At 35.3% G+C, this 17,781-nt stretch overlaps 1 protein-coding gene across 5 annotated transcripts in view; it reads left to right on the plus strand.

Moving 5' to 3' along the window:
- ARHGAP5 (Rho GTPase activating protein 5) overlaps positions 1-15,802 on the plus strand; it is a 74,698-nt gene extending 58,896 nt beyond the window's left edge. For 4 of the 5 annotated variants that reach the window (XM_036451306.2, XM_036451297.2, XM_036451290.2 and 1 more), the window contains 4 exons: positions 2,972-3,049; positions 5,936-6,067; positions 7,641-7,746; positions 11,990-15,609. In XM_036451306.2, coding sequence (XP_036307199.1) covers positions 2,972-3,049; positions 5,936-6,067; positions 7,641-7,746; positions 11,990-12,317 — 644 coding nt within the window. In that variant the 3' untranslated portion in view covers positions 12,318-15,609. Of the gene's footprint in view, positions 1-2,971; positions 3,050-5,935; positions 6,068-7,640; positions 7,747-11,989 lie in introns of all 5 variants that reach the window. The other variant, XM_036451323.2, reaches the window with a different exon arrangement.
- The last annotated feature ends 1,979 nt before the right edge of the window (positions 15,803-17,781 follow it).

A 17,781-nucleotide genomic window follows, 5' to 3' on the forward strand; every position in this document is an offset into this window, starting at 1 on the left:
CCTGGGAACACTTCAGGTTGAGTAAAATATAGGCAAGCTCTTAGCTTTTCCTTTAAGGAGCTGCCAAACAGGTTGAAATCCACAACCACAATTCTTTTTTTTCCTTTTAATATATTTTTATTGATCTTAGGGAGAGAGGAAGGAAGAGGAATAGAGATGTAGACACATCAACAAGAGAAACATAAGTCAGCTGCCTCCTACATGGCCCCTATTGAGGACTGAGCCTGCAACTCAGGCGTGTGCCCTGATAGGAGTTGAAGTGGTGACCTCTTAGTTCATGAGTCGACAGTCAACCTCTGAGCCACACTATTCAGGCCAAAACAACAATTCTTTGACAATAAGATCTGTATTGCTCCCTCTGACACTTGCAGCCTGCACCCAGAGTTGCTAGTCTGGGGTGTGGTGGGATGGTAGGTGGGCAATTTAAGGCTTCTTTCTTCACCAAACCTTTTCTGATAGTTGTGACCTTTTTTTACTAGATTCTAGGATTCTGCAAAAGTTGATTCTGACACTTTTTGGCAGCTAATTTGTGGCTTTTATGAAGGAACCAAATCGTGAACTTGCTATTTTCATTTCTTTTGCTGATGCCATTCCCCTTGTACATATTTAATTTATGGACTATCTATATACTTTACTTCTTCACCCTTTTTAATTTATTTTATGACATAATTATTTCAACCTGTAGGTATAGCGAAACAAAGGTGAAACCCTTGTATATGTTAGCAACTCAAAAGAAATCAGTACCATTTTAGAACATTGGCTATCAAGAATTCTGTGTGGTGCAATGGTTGGTTACCTACTAAAAGAAAAAGGATGGTGCTACTTGGTTAAAAGTTACCATTTTAAATTTTTATATTTAATTCTGGAATGTTGGGATAGATTTCTAATGCTTTTGTTATTTGTAGGCCCTGAATAAAACCTTTGGGATTTAAATGATTGAAGTCTAAATAAAAGTTGGATAATTTACATTTAGATAATTGAGTTAATGTTTTTGTTAATTTTTTTTCACATCTTTCAATTATTAGTGAATAGAAGGCAAGATTTTTGGCATAGATGATTAAGGACCTTATAATTTTCACTTAGCAAATAATACTAAAAGCTTATCACTATGTCAGGATATCTCAGCATCAGTACTATTGACATTTTGGGCTATTTAATTTTATTAGTGGGGCAGCCCATGATCTAATCTAGATACATTGCATTTAGTGATCATGTGTTTTTCAACACCTTTAATTTGAGAGTTTCTAAACTTCTTTGGTCTTTCTTAACTTTAAGACTGTCGTCATACTTTCAGCTATAAAGTCTTAGTCTCCATTGATGATTTTTTTTTTAAATCTCTACTATTTTCTCTATTTATTGGTTGGCATTTTACTGTATGGATGGACTTTTTTTCTACCTCAATTTCCCATATTTCCTCATTATTAGATTGGAATTACACATTTTGTTACAAATACTGCCAGTGATATTGTATCTTTAGAAGTGCATCATATTTGCTGAGATAGGATGTCAGTTTGTCTTGATATAGGTGATATTAATTTTGATCATTTGGTCATGTCTGCCATATTTCTTTGTTGGAGTTAAACTATGGATTTAATAATTTAATATTTATTTATATGGAATGGTCTCATGTATTCTTATTATACTCGATGGGTTATAATCCATGCATGTCCTTTTAAGATCTGGCCCCATAATTCTTTAAGTGCTTCTTTTCTGTCTGTCCTAAGATGTACCAGGCTTGGCTTATACTTTCCTGATCCAGCCTTGGAATCAGCCTTTTCTTCAAAGAGCTCTGACTTGGGATATTATGCTATGAGTATTTGGATCATATCTAAATATTCTATTTTAGCTGGCCTCTTCTGGCCTTAAACTGTCAGGGGAGAAAGGCTGATTTGCTACTGCAAGGTGCGGGTATTGAGTCTCCACTAACCTCTACTGACACTGCATGGTGGGGAGGAGAGAAGGTCCGCCTTACCTTGAAGGAGGGTGGAAATTTAGGCTATCTTCTCCCCCTTCTGACACTCCAAGGATTTTAAAGGGCATTTAGTTACTGTTGGGTAGAGGTGGAATTCTAGTTTCTTTACTTGGTCATCAGTGATATGTGTGAGGAGTGGTGGGATCAGGGCATTTAACTGGAGTTAGGGTGATTATAATAAAAAAATGTTTGTTTTTATTGCTATGCTGTACCGTTTCTAATTTGTTCACTAAAAAGAGCAGGCTTTTATTGCTGTTGGCTTTCTGTGTGTTGTCTTATTTTTATATTTTGCCTGTGCTCATTGGTGTTCTGGGTTGCAGGTTCCTCTTTTGCCAGGTCAAGGATATATAAGAGGCAAAAAAGAAAACCCAGGGAACTCGCTGTCATGTTGTTCCTCAAGATCCAGGGTCACTAGCCAGTATACCTTCATTTCTCCACCATTCAGAGGCTTTTGATGTTTGTTTTTTATATATTGGATTCAGGGGTTGTGTTTAGTGGAAGGATTAGGGAGAAATGCGTCTTTTCATTTGTGTGAAACTGAATATCCTAAATGGTTTAAAATAAAAAGTCTACCGACAGTCCTTGGATTAGGTCAGACTCGATGTATGTCATTACGTCGCCATCTCCCATTTATTTATATTAAAAAAAGTTCCGTCATTTTGATGTGCGTATATATGTGCTTTATGTTTTTTATTATTTAGGTCAGGAATTGTTATCTTTCTTTTAAATTTTTTTACTATTTCACTTCATTACTGCTGTGTATGTGCTCCATGTGAGTGACATAGGTGCTCATGTAGGTGGGTTCCGACTTATGGTGAAAATCACATTACGTCACACCTTAGGAACCGATCAACATAACCTGAGGACCTACTGTATTAACAACTTATTTTAAGTAAAATACTCAAAATATTTACTCTTTAAAATATTTTACCACCATATATTTTTTTTTAAGTAGCTAAGATGTACATAAGAGTTATATATCTCTCTTTATTTTTTTAGGATTATGTACTGAAGGACTCTACCGTGTTAGTGGGAACAAAACTGACCAAGACAATATTCAAAAGCAGTTTGATCAAGGTAAGGTGATAATTATATAAAATAAAATTGTTTCATTTTTCTTATTAAAATTTCATGGTGGGAAGATTGATTTTCATGTGAAAACCTAAGGATATATATGTTGAAGGGAGAGAGCTTTGAAGTGGAATTAGAAATAAATAAATATATATATATATATATATATATATATATATATATATATATATATACACACACACACACACACACACATACATACACACACACACACACACACACACAGACATACATGCAGATATGGTTAATATGCTAAATGTCCGGCTGGGTAATGACATCACATAGCAATACCTGGCTTCATCTCCCTAGCGACTAGCCTCCTTCCTTGCAGTTTCTTCAGCCCAGGAGCACAACTTACTTGATAGCCAGGTGGAAACATTTTACACTAACCAAATGTCTGTGAAGTGTTTTTTCATGCCTCGTCTCATTTGATCCTCACAGAAGTCCTGGAGTAGTTAGATAGGAGACTCAGTGGAATCCTATTTTCTTTCATTAGCTGGAAAACGGAGATTTAGAAAGCTTAGAAACTTGACATGACTGAAAAGAAATAAGAAATGGTGGACCTTGAAAATGATTTCAGGCCAGACCAGCGTGGCTCATTGGTTATGCGTCAATCTATGAACCAGGAGGTCATGGTTTGATTTTCCTGATCAGGGCATATGCCTAGATTGGGGGCTTGATTTCCAGTGAGGGGTGTGCAGGAGGCAGTCGATAGGTGATTCTCATCATTTATGTCTGTCTCTTTCTCTCTCTCTCTCTCTCTCTCTCTCTCTCTCTCTCTCTCTCTCTCTCTCTCTCTCTCTTCCTCTCCTTTCCTCTCTAAAATCAATAAAAATATGTATTTTTTAAAAAGAAAATGCCTTCAGATTTTCTCACTATGCAGAATATAGTCAAACACTGCTACAGTTAAATATTTTACCCTTTGTTCTTCCTGCATGATATATAATAATAATCTTCATATTGATATTTACTGCTATGTTATGCATGCATGATACATATAAAGCTCTCTCTAGCAACCAATGGCATGTGTGTATGTTTCCATCATTGTCGATCGTGAATTTGGTTGGCACTTACATTATAGAGAAAGGGCAAATAGCAACAGTAAAATATTTATTCTAACTAATTTCCTTTCAGTGTGCATGAATTTGTGCACCAGGCCACTCATTTAATAGAAGATACCACAGTCAAGAAACAGGAGAGCTATAACTCTACTACCAGAATTAGAAAAATAGCAAATTGATTTATGACACATTAGCATCTTTGTATATCACAGATAGTACTTATTTAAAAATGTGATCTAAAAATTTTTTTCTATGATATTGGTCCAACTAATTATCCTAATAATATAAAAACCCTGGGTTGTAATGACCAACTGGAAGTCAGCCCTGCAGTCAGTGCTGGATTGCTGTGGTGACCTTCACAGCTGCTGCCACATGCTGTGGGCTCCACTGGTCGACTCCTCCCAATCCATAGGGAACTAATGAGCTGCAGCAGATGGCAAGCAGTGAGTGGCTTGTGTTGGGCCAGCCCCTGCCCTCCCCCTGCCAGCAGTACAGTGGAGCCCATGCCAGGTAGAGGCAGGAGAGGTGTGTCCTGCACCATGCCAGGTTCTCACACACCCCATGCCAACCATCAAGGCCTCGGATGCCAGAGCTTTGTTATCCCCCACAACTCTGAGCCCCAACGCTACCAGGCAGAAGTTTTGTGCACCTCACCTATCCGGCTCAGTGCCAATTTCTCCATCTACTCTTGCCACTTGCTGCCTGCCTGCTCACCCCAACTGTCCCCCGTCCCCATTGGCCTGATCACCCCCAACTGCCCTCTCTTCCTGGTCTGATTGCCACCAAATGCCTCTGCCTCGGCCTCGCCACCATGGCTTTGTCCTGAAGGACATCTGGAAGTCTCCCAGTCTAATTAGTATATTACCCTTTTACTGATACAGACTAGGGGCCCAGTGCATGAATTTGTGCACCTTGACAGGAACTGTGGGCCACGATGCTGCTGTAGGCATCAGGCCTCCACATCCCCACCCAGCCCTTCCCACCACACCCCTTGGTCCCCTGTCTGTTGGCAGCCCTGATCCTGCCACCGCTGGTCCCATGCGCTGAAAGCGATTGGAGCCAGCACCAGTATTGGGTGCAAGAGGATCAGTGGGTGCAAGCAGCAGCTGCTGCCCCAACCACCTCTCTGGAGCAGGGGGAGATAGAGAAGCCCTCACGGGCGATTGGGACCAGTGCCCGGCACCAGCAGAGGGTGCAAGCAGTGGCTCTGATGTCTGCTGTGGGTGCAAGCGCCAGGCTGGACCACAGTACACGGGAGCAAAGAATTTTCAGTAACCACTGGAGGCTTGCCTTGATTACAGTGACTGGCATCCCGCCTTGGTCTGGTGCCCCCATGCACCTTCATCCTGCTGCAGCCAACGCCCACCATGTTCCTCGCATGTTTCTTGGTGTTGAGCGCATGTCATAGCAACCGGTTGTTCCACCGTTTGGTCTATTTGCATAGTAGCCTCTTATTATATAGGATTATTATATAGGATAGATTTTTAAGTATAATTTAAAAGGCGTAAATTTGAATTTGTATTTATAATTTCTCTGTTTTGTATTTGTTTCTTTATGGCCTCTTTTAAATAGCTTATATAAACAAAATATTTTAAACATAGATATTAGTAAAAGCTAATGTTCTTTAGTATACTAATTAAGCTTCTTGCTTGATTCTCTGTTTCCTTATCTTATAGTTTATCTATGTTAACACATGGAGGAGAGATGAATCAGCCTGTAAACAAAGGTGGCTGATGAGAAGACTTAAGTACTTCTATAATAACTTAAGTTTATTACATAAATTGTAAATTAATATATTTTTGTCTTCTAGATCATAATATCAGTCTAGTATCAATGGAAGTAACAGTAAATGCTGTAGCTGGAGCTCTTAAAGCTTTCTTTGCAGATCTTCCAGATCCTTTAATTCCATATTCTCTTCATCCAGAGTTACTGGAAGCAGCAAGTAAGTATAAGCCTTTCCTCCCTCCCTTCCCTTCCTTCCCTTCCTTCCCTTTCTTCCTTGTCTTCCCGCCCTCCCTTCCCTTTCCTTCCCTCCTTCCCTTTCTTCCTTGAGAGGGATGATGAGTGTTGTATATTGATTGCTATGTGTTAAAATTAACCATGCACTGGAATGTGTAGCTAATAATTTTTTTTCTTATAACATTAAGCTATATAAATAAAACATCAAGATCCTTGGAGTTGGTCCCCAGAAATATTTAGTTTTTGTTAGTCTTCCAGTTGAGTGGATACCCCTAGAAGTTGAAGATCATTGTATTAGAAGTTTGAGAGTTATGTTTTTAATTCAAACTCAAAGGCATTATAGGAAAATTAAATAAACTTTTCAGTTGGAGTGAAATTAACTTTGGCCTCATGTCTAAAGTCATTTAAAAGAAGGCGGGAAGAAAGAATACTTATTTAGTACTTATTCCTGCTTTGGCGTCATTTATCCCGCTATTTCTATTAAACAAATACTCATTTGTTACCTGAAAAAATGACATAGAAGATCTTTTCAAGCATTGGGTAACTTAGTGCTCACTCCACAATTTCTCCTCAAAAAATGAGTGTTTTTTTAAGTGTTTCTCTCTATTTCCTTTTGTTTACAAGTGTTAAGGCTCTTTAAAGTGAAACTACTTTCTTATAATTTTGATTATGTTAAAGTTCTCAGTTAAAAAACTTTTCGTTAAAAAAAAAAGTATATAGTATAAAGCCTTACACAGACAGTTTCATATATAAATTGGAAAATGGTTCACTTGATAGCTTATATTTTCTTAATAAATAGCAGCCTCAGAATTTTCCTACTTAGGAAGTTTTTGACTACTGATGTATAATAGAAGTAATCTGTGGCAAATCACATTTGTTAGTACTTGGTTGTACTACCTACTGTGAATTGGTATGCAGATTGATCTCCAGAATAACCATTGTTACTTTTTGGAAGAGCAGTAAAGCACTCTCTTATCTCTTACTTACTGCAGAACCAAATTTCTATTATCCTGTTTCATGATTTGCATAAATTTAGAGAGTAACTGAGCTAAATGTTTGTACTGCTTGTGAAGAAAGATTTTCAGTAAGCAAAGTGGATTATAAATAGGGTGCTTTTAAATCAGGTATTGGCAAACTATGACCAACAGGCCAAATTCAGCTGGCCATCAAATTTTTATAGGTGTTTGCAAGCTGAGAATGGCTAAACAAAATGAAAAGAAAAAGGAATTTGGTGACACTTAAGAGACTAACAGTTTCATAAGTAATTAATTGATTCTAAATTAATATAAATTGTTGTAATCTTTCCCATTTTACCATCTTAAGTCAACTTTGTTCTATAGTGATTAGCTTTACGTGCAAACAGGCTATTGCAATAGTTGATAATGTGTTTTTAGCAGTTTCTTTATAACATTTTTTTTTTGTTTTTGTTTAGCTATCCTAATATGATTCAAACACATTCCTGATTGTTTCTTTACAATAAGGATAGTAAGAAGCCTTATAAAATACTTTTAAATGTATGAGTTTCACACAAATACCTTACTGCTTTAACTTTACAGAAATCCCAGATAAAACAGAACGTCTTCATGCATTGAAAGAAATTGTTAAGAAGTTTCATCCTGTAAACTATGATGTATTCAGATATGTAATAACACATCTAAACAGGTATTTTTATGTTTTTATCCTTTTGCAAATAAAATTCAGAACAAATTTCAAACATGTAACTTTATAAATTGGTAATTTTAAAGTAGAAAGAGAGACACGACCTTATTTAAGCATATAGTTCAATTTTAGTTTCTAAATTATTTTTTATGTATTATTAAAATAGATTCTCATCAACTTTTTAAGGTGTATGACTCTTCATACATGTAATGATTATTTAGATAGAAAGTGTGGTAAGTACATGTGGGTTTTTTTTTTGTTTGTTTGTTTTTTAATATATTTTATTGATCTTTTACAGAGAGGAAGGAGGAGGGATAGAGAATTAAAAACATCGATGAGAGAGAAGCATCAATCAGCTGCCTCCTGCACACCCCCTACTGGGGATGTGCCTGCAACCAAGAGTATATGTTCTTTAATGTTACTTTTATTCTTTAATAGTTCTCTTTTGCAGAATCTTAGAACTTTAAGTATACAGTTAGATAATTAACCAAATCAACCTATTTGAAGTTGGAAAAATTGAGGTTTAAAGGAGGAAATATCACATCCTATATAATAAAAGCCTAGGTGGCGCCACGCGATGCAACATTGTCACAAGATGGCTGCCCTCACATTGTCACAAGATGGTAGGGAAGAGCAGTTAGGGGTGACCAGGCCTGCAGAGGAGGACAATTGGGGGCAAACAGGCCAGCAGGGCAGGGAAGTTGGTGAAGATCGGGCCATCAGGGGAGAGCAGTTGGGGCGATCAGGCCAGCAAGGGAGCAATCAGGCAGGCAGGCAGGCAAGCGGTTAGGAGCCAACAGTCCTAGATTGCGAGAGGGATGTCTGACTGCTAGTTTAGGGATCGGGCCTAAACCAGCAATCGGGACATCTCCCAAGGGGTCCCAAATTGGAGAGAATGCAGGAGGGTCATACACACGCCCTAACCCCCCCACCCCCGTGCACGAATTTTTGCACTGGGCCTCTAGTAATTAATAAATGACACATGACCAGAATCCAGATCTTTTAAGAGTTTATTTGCTTTTTCTATCACTGTTACTTTTGTGTATTAAGCTTGTTTTGTTAGAATATTTGACACAATGAAATTTCGTCAGAAACTTGAATTCATATTACTATTCACCTTGACTATTACTTAAAATGCAGGACATTAAATCTATTATTAGCAACCCTAAATATACTAAAATTCAAGCTTATCCTTTTGTTTAAATATACTCTTCCCAATGCCATACATTAAGTGAAAAGGCAGTATTATATAATAGCTTAAATCTGAGACTATGGAATCAAGCAGGTTTGGTCTTGAACATTTTTAGTTCTGTGACCTTGGGCAAATTACCCTCATTAAGTCTTGATTTTCTCACTTATGAGAAGAATGAGATTCACAAAGTTGTTGGTACTGAATAGAATTATCTACATTTGTATTAATTTTTTAATAATCTATTTCTCATAATATGAACTGAAGTTTGTTTTTTTAACTAATAATGTCAGTGCTCAAACCAGGTAAATTTCAGCCTCTTCCTCTTAGAAGAGAATATTAATCAATATTTAAGTTTTATTGCTGTCATTATAGAATAAAATTAGCATGAGAAGAAGGGGCAGGAGCTGAAAGAGGCAGCTCCGGGGCCTGAGCAGAAAGGGGCTGGGCCAGAGTGGAAAGGCAGTGCTATCATCCAGGGATAGGAAAGCCCATTCTAGCACGAATCTTTGTGCATCGGATTTCTAGTTTCTTTATAATTGAACTCTCTTCCTGCCAGTTAACATCCTATATAAAGAAAAAGTCCAAACTGTTTAACATTAAGTTGGTCTGATTCTAACTTCATCAGTAGTTTTTCTTTTCTCCCTAGCACCAAGTAAATGCCACTGTTTTAAACCAAAAAGTATCGATTTTTGGCTGTCCTTGTAACATCTTAACATGACTTCAGTCTTTCTCAAAACAGTCCTCAAAGCAGCAGCAGCACCTGGAACTTAAGAATACAAATGATCAGGCCCCATCTCGTGCATATCCTTCACTTTCTCTGTCAACAAGCCCTCCAGGAGGTACCCATATACACTGAAGTTAAGAAAACCACAGGTTTAAAAAAAAAATATATATATATATATATATATTATTGATTTTTTTTTTTTACATAGAGGAAGGGGGAGGGATAGAGAGTTAGAAACATCAATGAGAGGGAAACATAGATCAGCTGTTTTACTGGGGACATGCACTCAACCAAGGGACATGCCCTTGACTGGAATCGAACCTGAGACCCTTCAGTCCACAGTGCAATGCTCTATCCACTGAACCAAACCCATTAGGGCAAAAACCACAGCTTTTACTAAATTATTCTTCCTACCATTATAAGGCTCATCACCCTAGACTCAACTCAAACATTACCTTTTCAAGGAAGCCTTCCCTGATCACCCTCATCTCTGACTAATTTGATACCTTTGTACTTTAAAAAAAAATGTTTTTATTGATTTTTGAGAAACATGGATCATCACCTACTTCCTGCATGCCCCCAACTGGGGATTGAGCTCCAACTCAGGCATGTGCCCTGACCTGGAATCCAACTGATGACCATTTGATGCATGGGACAATACTCAACCAACTAAGTCACTGGCCAGAGCTCATTGTACTTTTTGATTCAACAATTATACCTGATGCCTGTACTCTTACATTTTTCAACGTTATAGGTATTTTCAGAATCTACAATTGCTTGCTGCATAAAAACACCTGACTTGGGCCACTATGTTTATTCTGAATATTGTAATTCAGTATCTTAACAAAGAGCAGTAATTTACCACAGCAAACATGTTTTTCGGTTACATATTTACCTTAGATGAGCAACTCCTATGTTGGGATTTTCCTTTGGTTTAAACTTTTTTTGTCATGTAAATTTAAGTATAACATTTTCCTACTACCTTGCATACTGGATTGTTCCTTTTTTTCTTTTTCTTTTTAATATATATTTAATTGATTTTCCACAGAGAGGAAGGGGGAGGGATAGTTAGAAACATCAATGTGAGAGAAACACTGATCAGCTGCCTCCTGCACACCCCTTGCAACCACAGCACATGCCCTTGACCAGAATCAAACCCAGGACCCGTCAGTCCGCAGGCAGGCCAACACTCTATCCTCTGAGTCAAACCGGCCAAGGGCTGGATTGTTTCTTTATGTGTAAAATGAGAGGGTTGGTAAATACCCAAGATTTCTTCTCATTTTAATAATTTTGAGTTATAATTCAGGATTTGTGTTATGTTTCTTATTTGTTATAGATGATGGTAGAAATGCTTGTGCACATATTTAAAGGACTGAATGCAAATTAGTTAATAATGTTTATCTGTACTTTTATATTTATACTAAAGGCCCAGTGCATGAATTTGTGCATGGATGGGTCCCTCAGCCTGGCTGGCAATCAGGGCTGTCTCACCTAGTCTTGTTCGGGGCCAGTGGGGGCCGGCTGACTGGGCAGAGACCACGGGAGAGCTCCAAGGTGTGTCCAGCCCTCTTGCCCAGTCATGATCGGCTAGGACCCAGGCAGCAAGCTAACCTACGGGTCAGAGCATCTTACCTCTAGTGGTCAGTGCACGTCATAGCAATTGATTGAGTGGTCTGCTGAACAGTCGGCCATTTAGCATATTAAGCTTTTATTATATAGGATATGTTCATAGTTTTAATTTTAAGGTGGAATATGTTTCTGTGATCAGTACTAGCTTTAAAATTAAGTTTGTAGCAATGTACAAGGTTGATGATTGAAAATATGGCTTTTTTTAAATACTAGAAACTACTTTTTTTTTAGAAGTTGAAAGTCTAGGTTGGAAGATATTGAGTAATTTTTCCAAAGTTCAAAGTTTTATTTTTCAAAGTTCAAAGAGATGGCACATTATGGTTTGTCCTCTCATCCCACTGTAGGGAATTTGGATATGCATTTTCTGTTTCTGTTGCTAAAAACTCATTGAAATTTGTCACCTGTCCTTACACTAAGAGAAAGTTTTTTCACATAAATAAGGTAGCTTCTATAAGTAAATTATAAAACCCTAAGCTAAAACATTTTTAAAAGGCTATCTTTGATTTCTTTAAGGAATGGATTTTACTACTATTTTCTCCTGTTACAAGAATGTAGTTGAACATAGAATGCACAAAAAATTATTTTAAATTTAAAGATAAGAGTTAAAACTAAATATCTGAGATCAATTCTAGCTCCAGGATATTTTTAATTGTCATGAATTTATTTGGTTTTCTAATCGTTTTTTCCTATTATAATTTCAGGGTTAGTCAGCAAAATAAAATCAACCTAATGACAGCGGACAACTTATCCATCTGTTTTTGGCCAACCTTAATGAGACCTGATTTTGAAAAAAAAGAATTTCTGTCTACCACTAAGATCCATCAGTCTGTTGTAGAAACATTCATTCAACAGTGTCAGTTTTTCTTTTACAATGGAGAAATTGTAGAAATTGTGAATACTGTTGCTCCTCCACCGCCTTCAAATCCAGGACAGTTGGTTGAACCAATGGTACCACTTCAGTTACCACCACCTCTGCAACCTCAGCTAATACAACCACAGTTACAGACTGATCCTCTTGGTATTATATGAGTGGGAAGTGATTGCAGACAGCCTGAAATGGACAGACAGCAAACCTAGACATGCATGTTTCAGGGTTCAGTAGTATACTTCATATTTCTTACAGATTCAAAATGATGAGACATTTTCTCTTTGAACTATATGGTATTCTTTATTCATTTACATTACAAATTTAAGACCATGTGCTAAGCATGACTGGAGAGGTTTAATTTTTATAAACAAAAATAGCTATAAAATACAAAAACTGCGTTGCATGCAACCTCATTGCAATCAGTGTATCATTCCTGTGGCATTTTCTGTCACATTATATTGTGAATAAAATTTTTCTATAGAAATTAAATGATTTAAAAGCTCAAATATATGTAACATTTAATGCTTTTCAGCCTACTTTATGGCTGGTTTTGTTATTTGATGTCTAATTTGGGCAACCTAATTTACTTTACATTTTAACAGTCAGTGTAGATAATTAAAAGCCCATTTAAGTATTTTATAATTTCAGGCTACTTATGCCATGTTTGGGGTGTTGTTTGAAAGAAAGAAGAATACACTTAACATTTTTCTGCACCTTCATCTTTACTTCTAAGTAAACCTGTGGATGACATGATGAGGGGTAAATGAGCATATTTCTTGTACACACATACCAAGGACACGCTTGTGGCTAAAGTGAGTTGATAATGTTGTGCAAAGGATAGTTGTCACCAACTCATTTCTTGATGGTACATATAAAATAAACATCTTGTATACTGTTAATTCTATAAACAGATGCATGTTTAAAAGATCTATGATGGTCTTGTAATCTTAATCTAATATATTTTAGATATTTTAATTTTTTCCCTCTTGGGAAATACATTTAGTATAGTGTAGAAAATACTTCATGACATTTTCATATAATGTTATATAACTTTTCATACATAAACATGAAATTCGTTGTAGAAAATTCTTTAAACCAAACATTTTAATCTAGGACTTCAATTTAATCTGTTTCTTGAATCTATTTTTATGTGGCCCTTAAAAACATCCAAAAATCCATTGCTAATATAGCAATAAAAATACTTTGGGTACTGACAGCCTCTTTGGAGTGTGTAAATGTATAATTGCAACCTTGTATTCATATGATTTTCTGTGATATGTTGTACTAAAATCGAAAGTTGTCTTTTGCACCGTTTTTTTAACCATTTTTTTCCTTTAATGTTGGTACCAGATTTGCTATAAGTGACTGCTGCTTCCGGGGTTATTTTGTTAGTGAAGATACACCAGAACACTAATTACAGATAAAAATTTCAGAATAGGTGGCATAGGTAAATTTTATTAGACTTTATTCAAAATTTGTTCATTATCATTCCATGCCATTTTTTTTTTTTTTTCTTTTTCTGGAAAGGAAGAAAGCGTTTGTTTTTTATTGTTTTGTGTAGTAAAGAGAAAATTCTTTGGTCTATGTTGTAATCTTTATCATGCTACAATTTTAAGGTTGTCTTATGTGTATTATAGTAAACAGACGATTTTGAGATTCCAGGCTCCTAAGAGTTTGATTTGCTCCATTTTTTCCTAAAATAAATGTTGTCTTTCCCAACTGTTATGTCCTAGGTATGTACTTCTAATTTCAACTTCAGAATCAAGATGTTGACATGAACCAGGCTGCTGTTGAAGTACATGTATATTATAAATTATCTTACTTGTGTTATACTCTTACATGTTATTATCTTTTCTAAGAAAACAAAGTCCCTATTATTCCTATTGCAAAGCACACAGGAATTAAGAAAGTACAGTAATTTTTAAAAAGAAAAATCCGGTAAATGTAGTATTCTTAACTTGTTATATATTACTTATACCTGTCTATATAGCTTTAATTTATAGCTGTCAGTTTAACATTGGCATGTTTGGCAAAGAAAAGTAAACTTAAAGAGTTTTATAAACTGTTTCTAGGTTGCTAAAAAATTTATTTTTCTACTATATATGGTATAGACAAAGCTCAAAACTATGTACAGGAAAAAAGCCTGACCATTTCTTTGGAAGTAGGCTGAAAAGAGAATTTTCAGAACTGTTTGTGTCTTCAGTTCACTTTCTCATAACTTGGCTATTGTAATATGTGAATCCCAGTTTATTTAAGCTATTCTCTTTTATACTGTGTTAATTTAACTTTCATGTTCATTTAGAATCATCTTTGTAATTAAAACTAGCATTTATCATTTTCTACATTAACTACCTTATACCTTCCCTAAAACTTATCTCCACTTTTTTATGCATACTCTAATTGATTTGAAAATCTTCAGAGTGAGTCATTTCAAAGTCTACATTTGGTTCAACCAACCAGAAGATTACATTTAATTGAAAATTAAAGTACAGTTTAAACCTCAGTCTGTTACACTGAATTGATTGTGTTTATTTTACCAAGGGTTTAGAAAATATGTTTTTAAATATAAGAATAATAATTCTAAGAACAGAATAATATAATTAAACTTTTTTCTGGTAAGTTACTGGAAGGTTTCATCATTTAGGAACATATCTATGAGACTTCTTAAGGGATGGAAAGACTGTTAGTCTCATAATTATGGGTAAACATTAAGGCATATTTTACAATTTTAAATAAAATTCCATCTACACCCATGTTGCCATTGTTTCATTTAAGCTTGTAGTTACTATAATATTGTACTTAATAGTATCTATATTAGTAATATGAAGAAGTATAGTGGTATTCTTTCAAACTTTCAGATTTATTGAAAGTCAAATGCTGTTCAACAATTAGAATATATAATTAAATTTAGAACAAAATTTCAGGCACAAAAATACTTCTATTTGAAATGGAATTTGCTAGTAGTGTTTCTCCCTCTCCCTCCCAACATTTGTAATGTAAAAACAGGTAATAGCAGTCTAACCTGAATAGCAGCTTTTAATTTTCCATACTGTTTGTAAATAATGTAGACATTTTATTTGAGGTACTAGAATTAAATTTCTAATATCTCTTAGATATAAATGAAAGGGAAAAATAAGAATAAGAACTTAGGCCTTAGCTTTACATGGTTATTTTTAGTTTTTTTATACAGTAATAATTGTGATGCTTTTTGTCAATATAAATATATACCTATGTATATAATTTTTTAAAGTCAAAAGTGCTTTGTTTTTTTGTTTATAATTAATATCATTTTGTGTTTTACCCCACAGGATGCTTTAGTATCAGTGAAGCTTCTGTATAAAGAATGCTATGAATAAAATATTAAGAAGCTGTGTGATTTTTAAGTTCTAGTTGCTTCTGATTTTACCAGTTCATTGGTAAAAATCAACTAATTTTTTTTGTGCATAAAATAGGGGGGAAAATGAATTGATGTCAAGATGATGCAAGTTTTATTAGAGAAGTATAGTACTGAGCTTTTACTGTATCATGAGAGGAGTTTAAAAATTCATTCTGGATATATACATACAGATGAAAATTCATTTTTTAAGTGTTCAGGTACACAAAATAACACAGATTTGTAAGACTCAGAATAAAATTGCTTTCACAGCCTCATTTGTATTCTTAAGGATCATATAAAGTAATCCCTTCATGATTTATTAATATTAAGCTAAATTTCATGAGTGTATGTTAGATTCTCTGGATCTAGTGAGGTCTCTTTGACTTGGATCTTTGTGTGTGCTTGACTTGAATTTAATCATTTTAACCAAATACCTTAATTCTTAGGCTGAACAATTTCTGATTTGCTTCAATACTTACGGGACATGTTTAATTTTTTTATTGTATTTTAACTGAAGTTCTCGGTAGCCTTTTCAATTTACTAATCTCTGAAAATAAAATTTTCTAAGACTTAAGGGAAGGAACTAGTCTTCAAAATTAATTTCTTATGGTAAGACATCTGTGAGTAGTTGTGAAGACTGTAAACATTATTATTAGCTCATATTAGCGGGTTTATTTAGTGGATAAGAGTGTCGGCCTGCAGACACTCTTAATAACCAATATTCAGTTATTGGATAATGATATTTGGATATGAGCTATTAATATTTTATGTGAAAATTGGTTACTAATTTTGATCCAAGTACCATTCAGTTATTACCACGTTTAATATAAAATTAGAAGCCTTGAAATTACTGCAGGGCTGTCATTTCTGGTGTTTGTCATTGTTACCTTAGTAAGGAATACTAAGTTGCAGTATATGAACTTTGAGTAGTTGTCAAGTAATTTGTATTTAGAAACAACTTATTCCCACAGGAGATTTTCTATCAGTTTTGTCTCAAGTGGTAAAAATTATTATGAACAAATTATTAATGACTCTCCTTTTCTAATAGTTTGCCCAATTTTTGAGAATTTCTTAGTATTATAACCTATTTTTCCAAATTTTTATTTTGCATTGTCCCACCACCACCCCCACCCCGAGAAGAAGGGAGAGGGAGAGAGAAAAAGAAACATCAATGATGAAAGAGAATCATTGATCGGCTGTCTCTACCCTGGGGATTGAGCCTGTAACCCTGGCATATGCCCCTTGACTGGTTTCAACCCTGGAACCTTCAGTCTGCAGACTGACACTCATCCACTGAAATCGCTAGAGCTATCTTTTTATTTTTATTTTTTTAAGATGTTTATTAAAGCTGGGGAAGTGAAATAAAGGGCTGGGAACATGAGCCTAGACGGGGCTGTTTGTGCTCACTAAGAAGTCAGAGTACAAGGGTCCTCAGGGACAGGTTCAGGGAGTTTGCCTCGGATGAGCTGCCGGTGCCCATAGCTGCCCTGGTTTCAAGCCTTGTGGAGTCTTAGAGTTTAGGAGATGCCTGCCTGTGAGGAAAGATGGGGAGGAGGGTGGCATGGGCATGCTCCTGGGAGGGAGAGTATATCTGCATTAATTCTTATTCTAATATAAGTGATGTAGGCTTAGCAATTAACCTATTTAATCGCCACTTTACTAATGTATTCAAATTAGTTTTAATTTTGTATTTGTGTTCAAATCATTTTCGGTGACCTTGAAATGAATATTTTTGTCCTAATTCTTTAGTGTTTTTAGGTACTTGCCAGTTTTTTAAATATCTTACCAGTTTTAGATTCGGAGCTCTTAGTTTTTCTTTTCTTTGTATTTCATTTTATTCAAATAAATGTCTTTGTAGGTGTTCAGTGAAGCCAACATATATTTAACACCCTAAAATAATAAGTAAAATTTGAAGCAATGCACATTATCCTTACTGTTACTATTTTTGTGGGACTTGGTTTATTTTAAATGTGTCAAAGATTTTTGTTTTTTAAATCTAGCTATCAGAGGGAATGTAGTATTTAGATATCCCCTGGATTTACTTCTTGGATATTTCATTTTCAGATTTTTCATCTTTGTTGGCACTTGGTATATATATAGAGAGAAAACATTACCAGCAATGCACTTTTCAAATAAAAACTAAAATTTAATTCTTTAATTACAAAATAGTTGACTGATCTCTGACTTAGGGTGTAAAATTAAATCTTACAAGTTTTATCCATTTGGAATAATTTGATAGATTAAGTTAA

The sequence above is a fragment of the Pipistrellus kuhlii genome, unplaced genomic scaffold, assembly GCF_014108245.1.
Source record: "Pipistrellus kuhlii isolate mPipKuh1 unplaced genomic scaffold, mPipKuh1.p scaffold_m20_p_1, whole genome shotgun sequence".
In the NCBI taxonomy this organism is placed as follows: Eukaryota; Metazoa; Chordata; class Mammalia; order Chiroptera; family Vespertilionidae; genus Pipistrellus; species Pipistrellus kuhlii.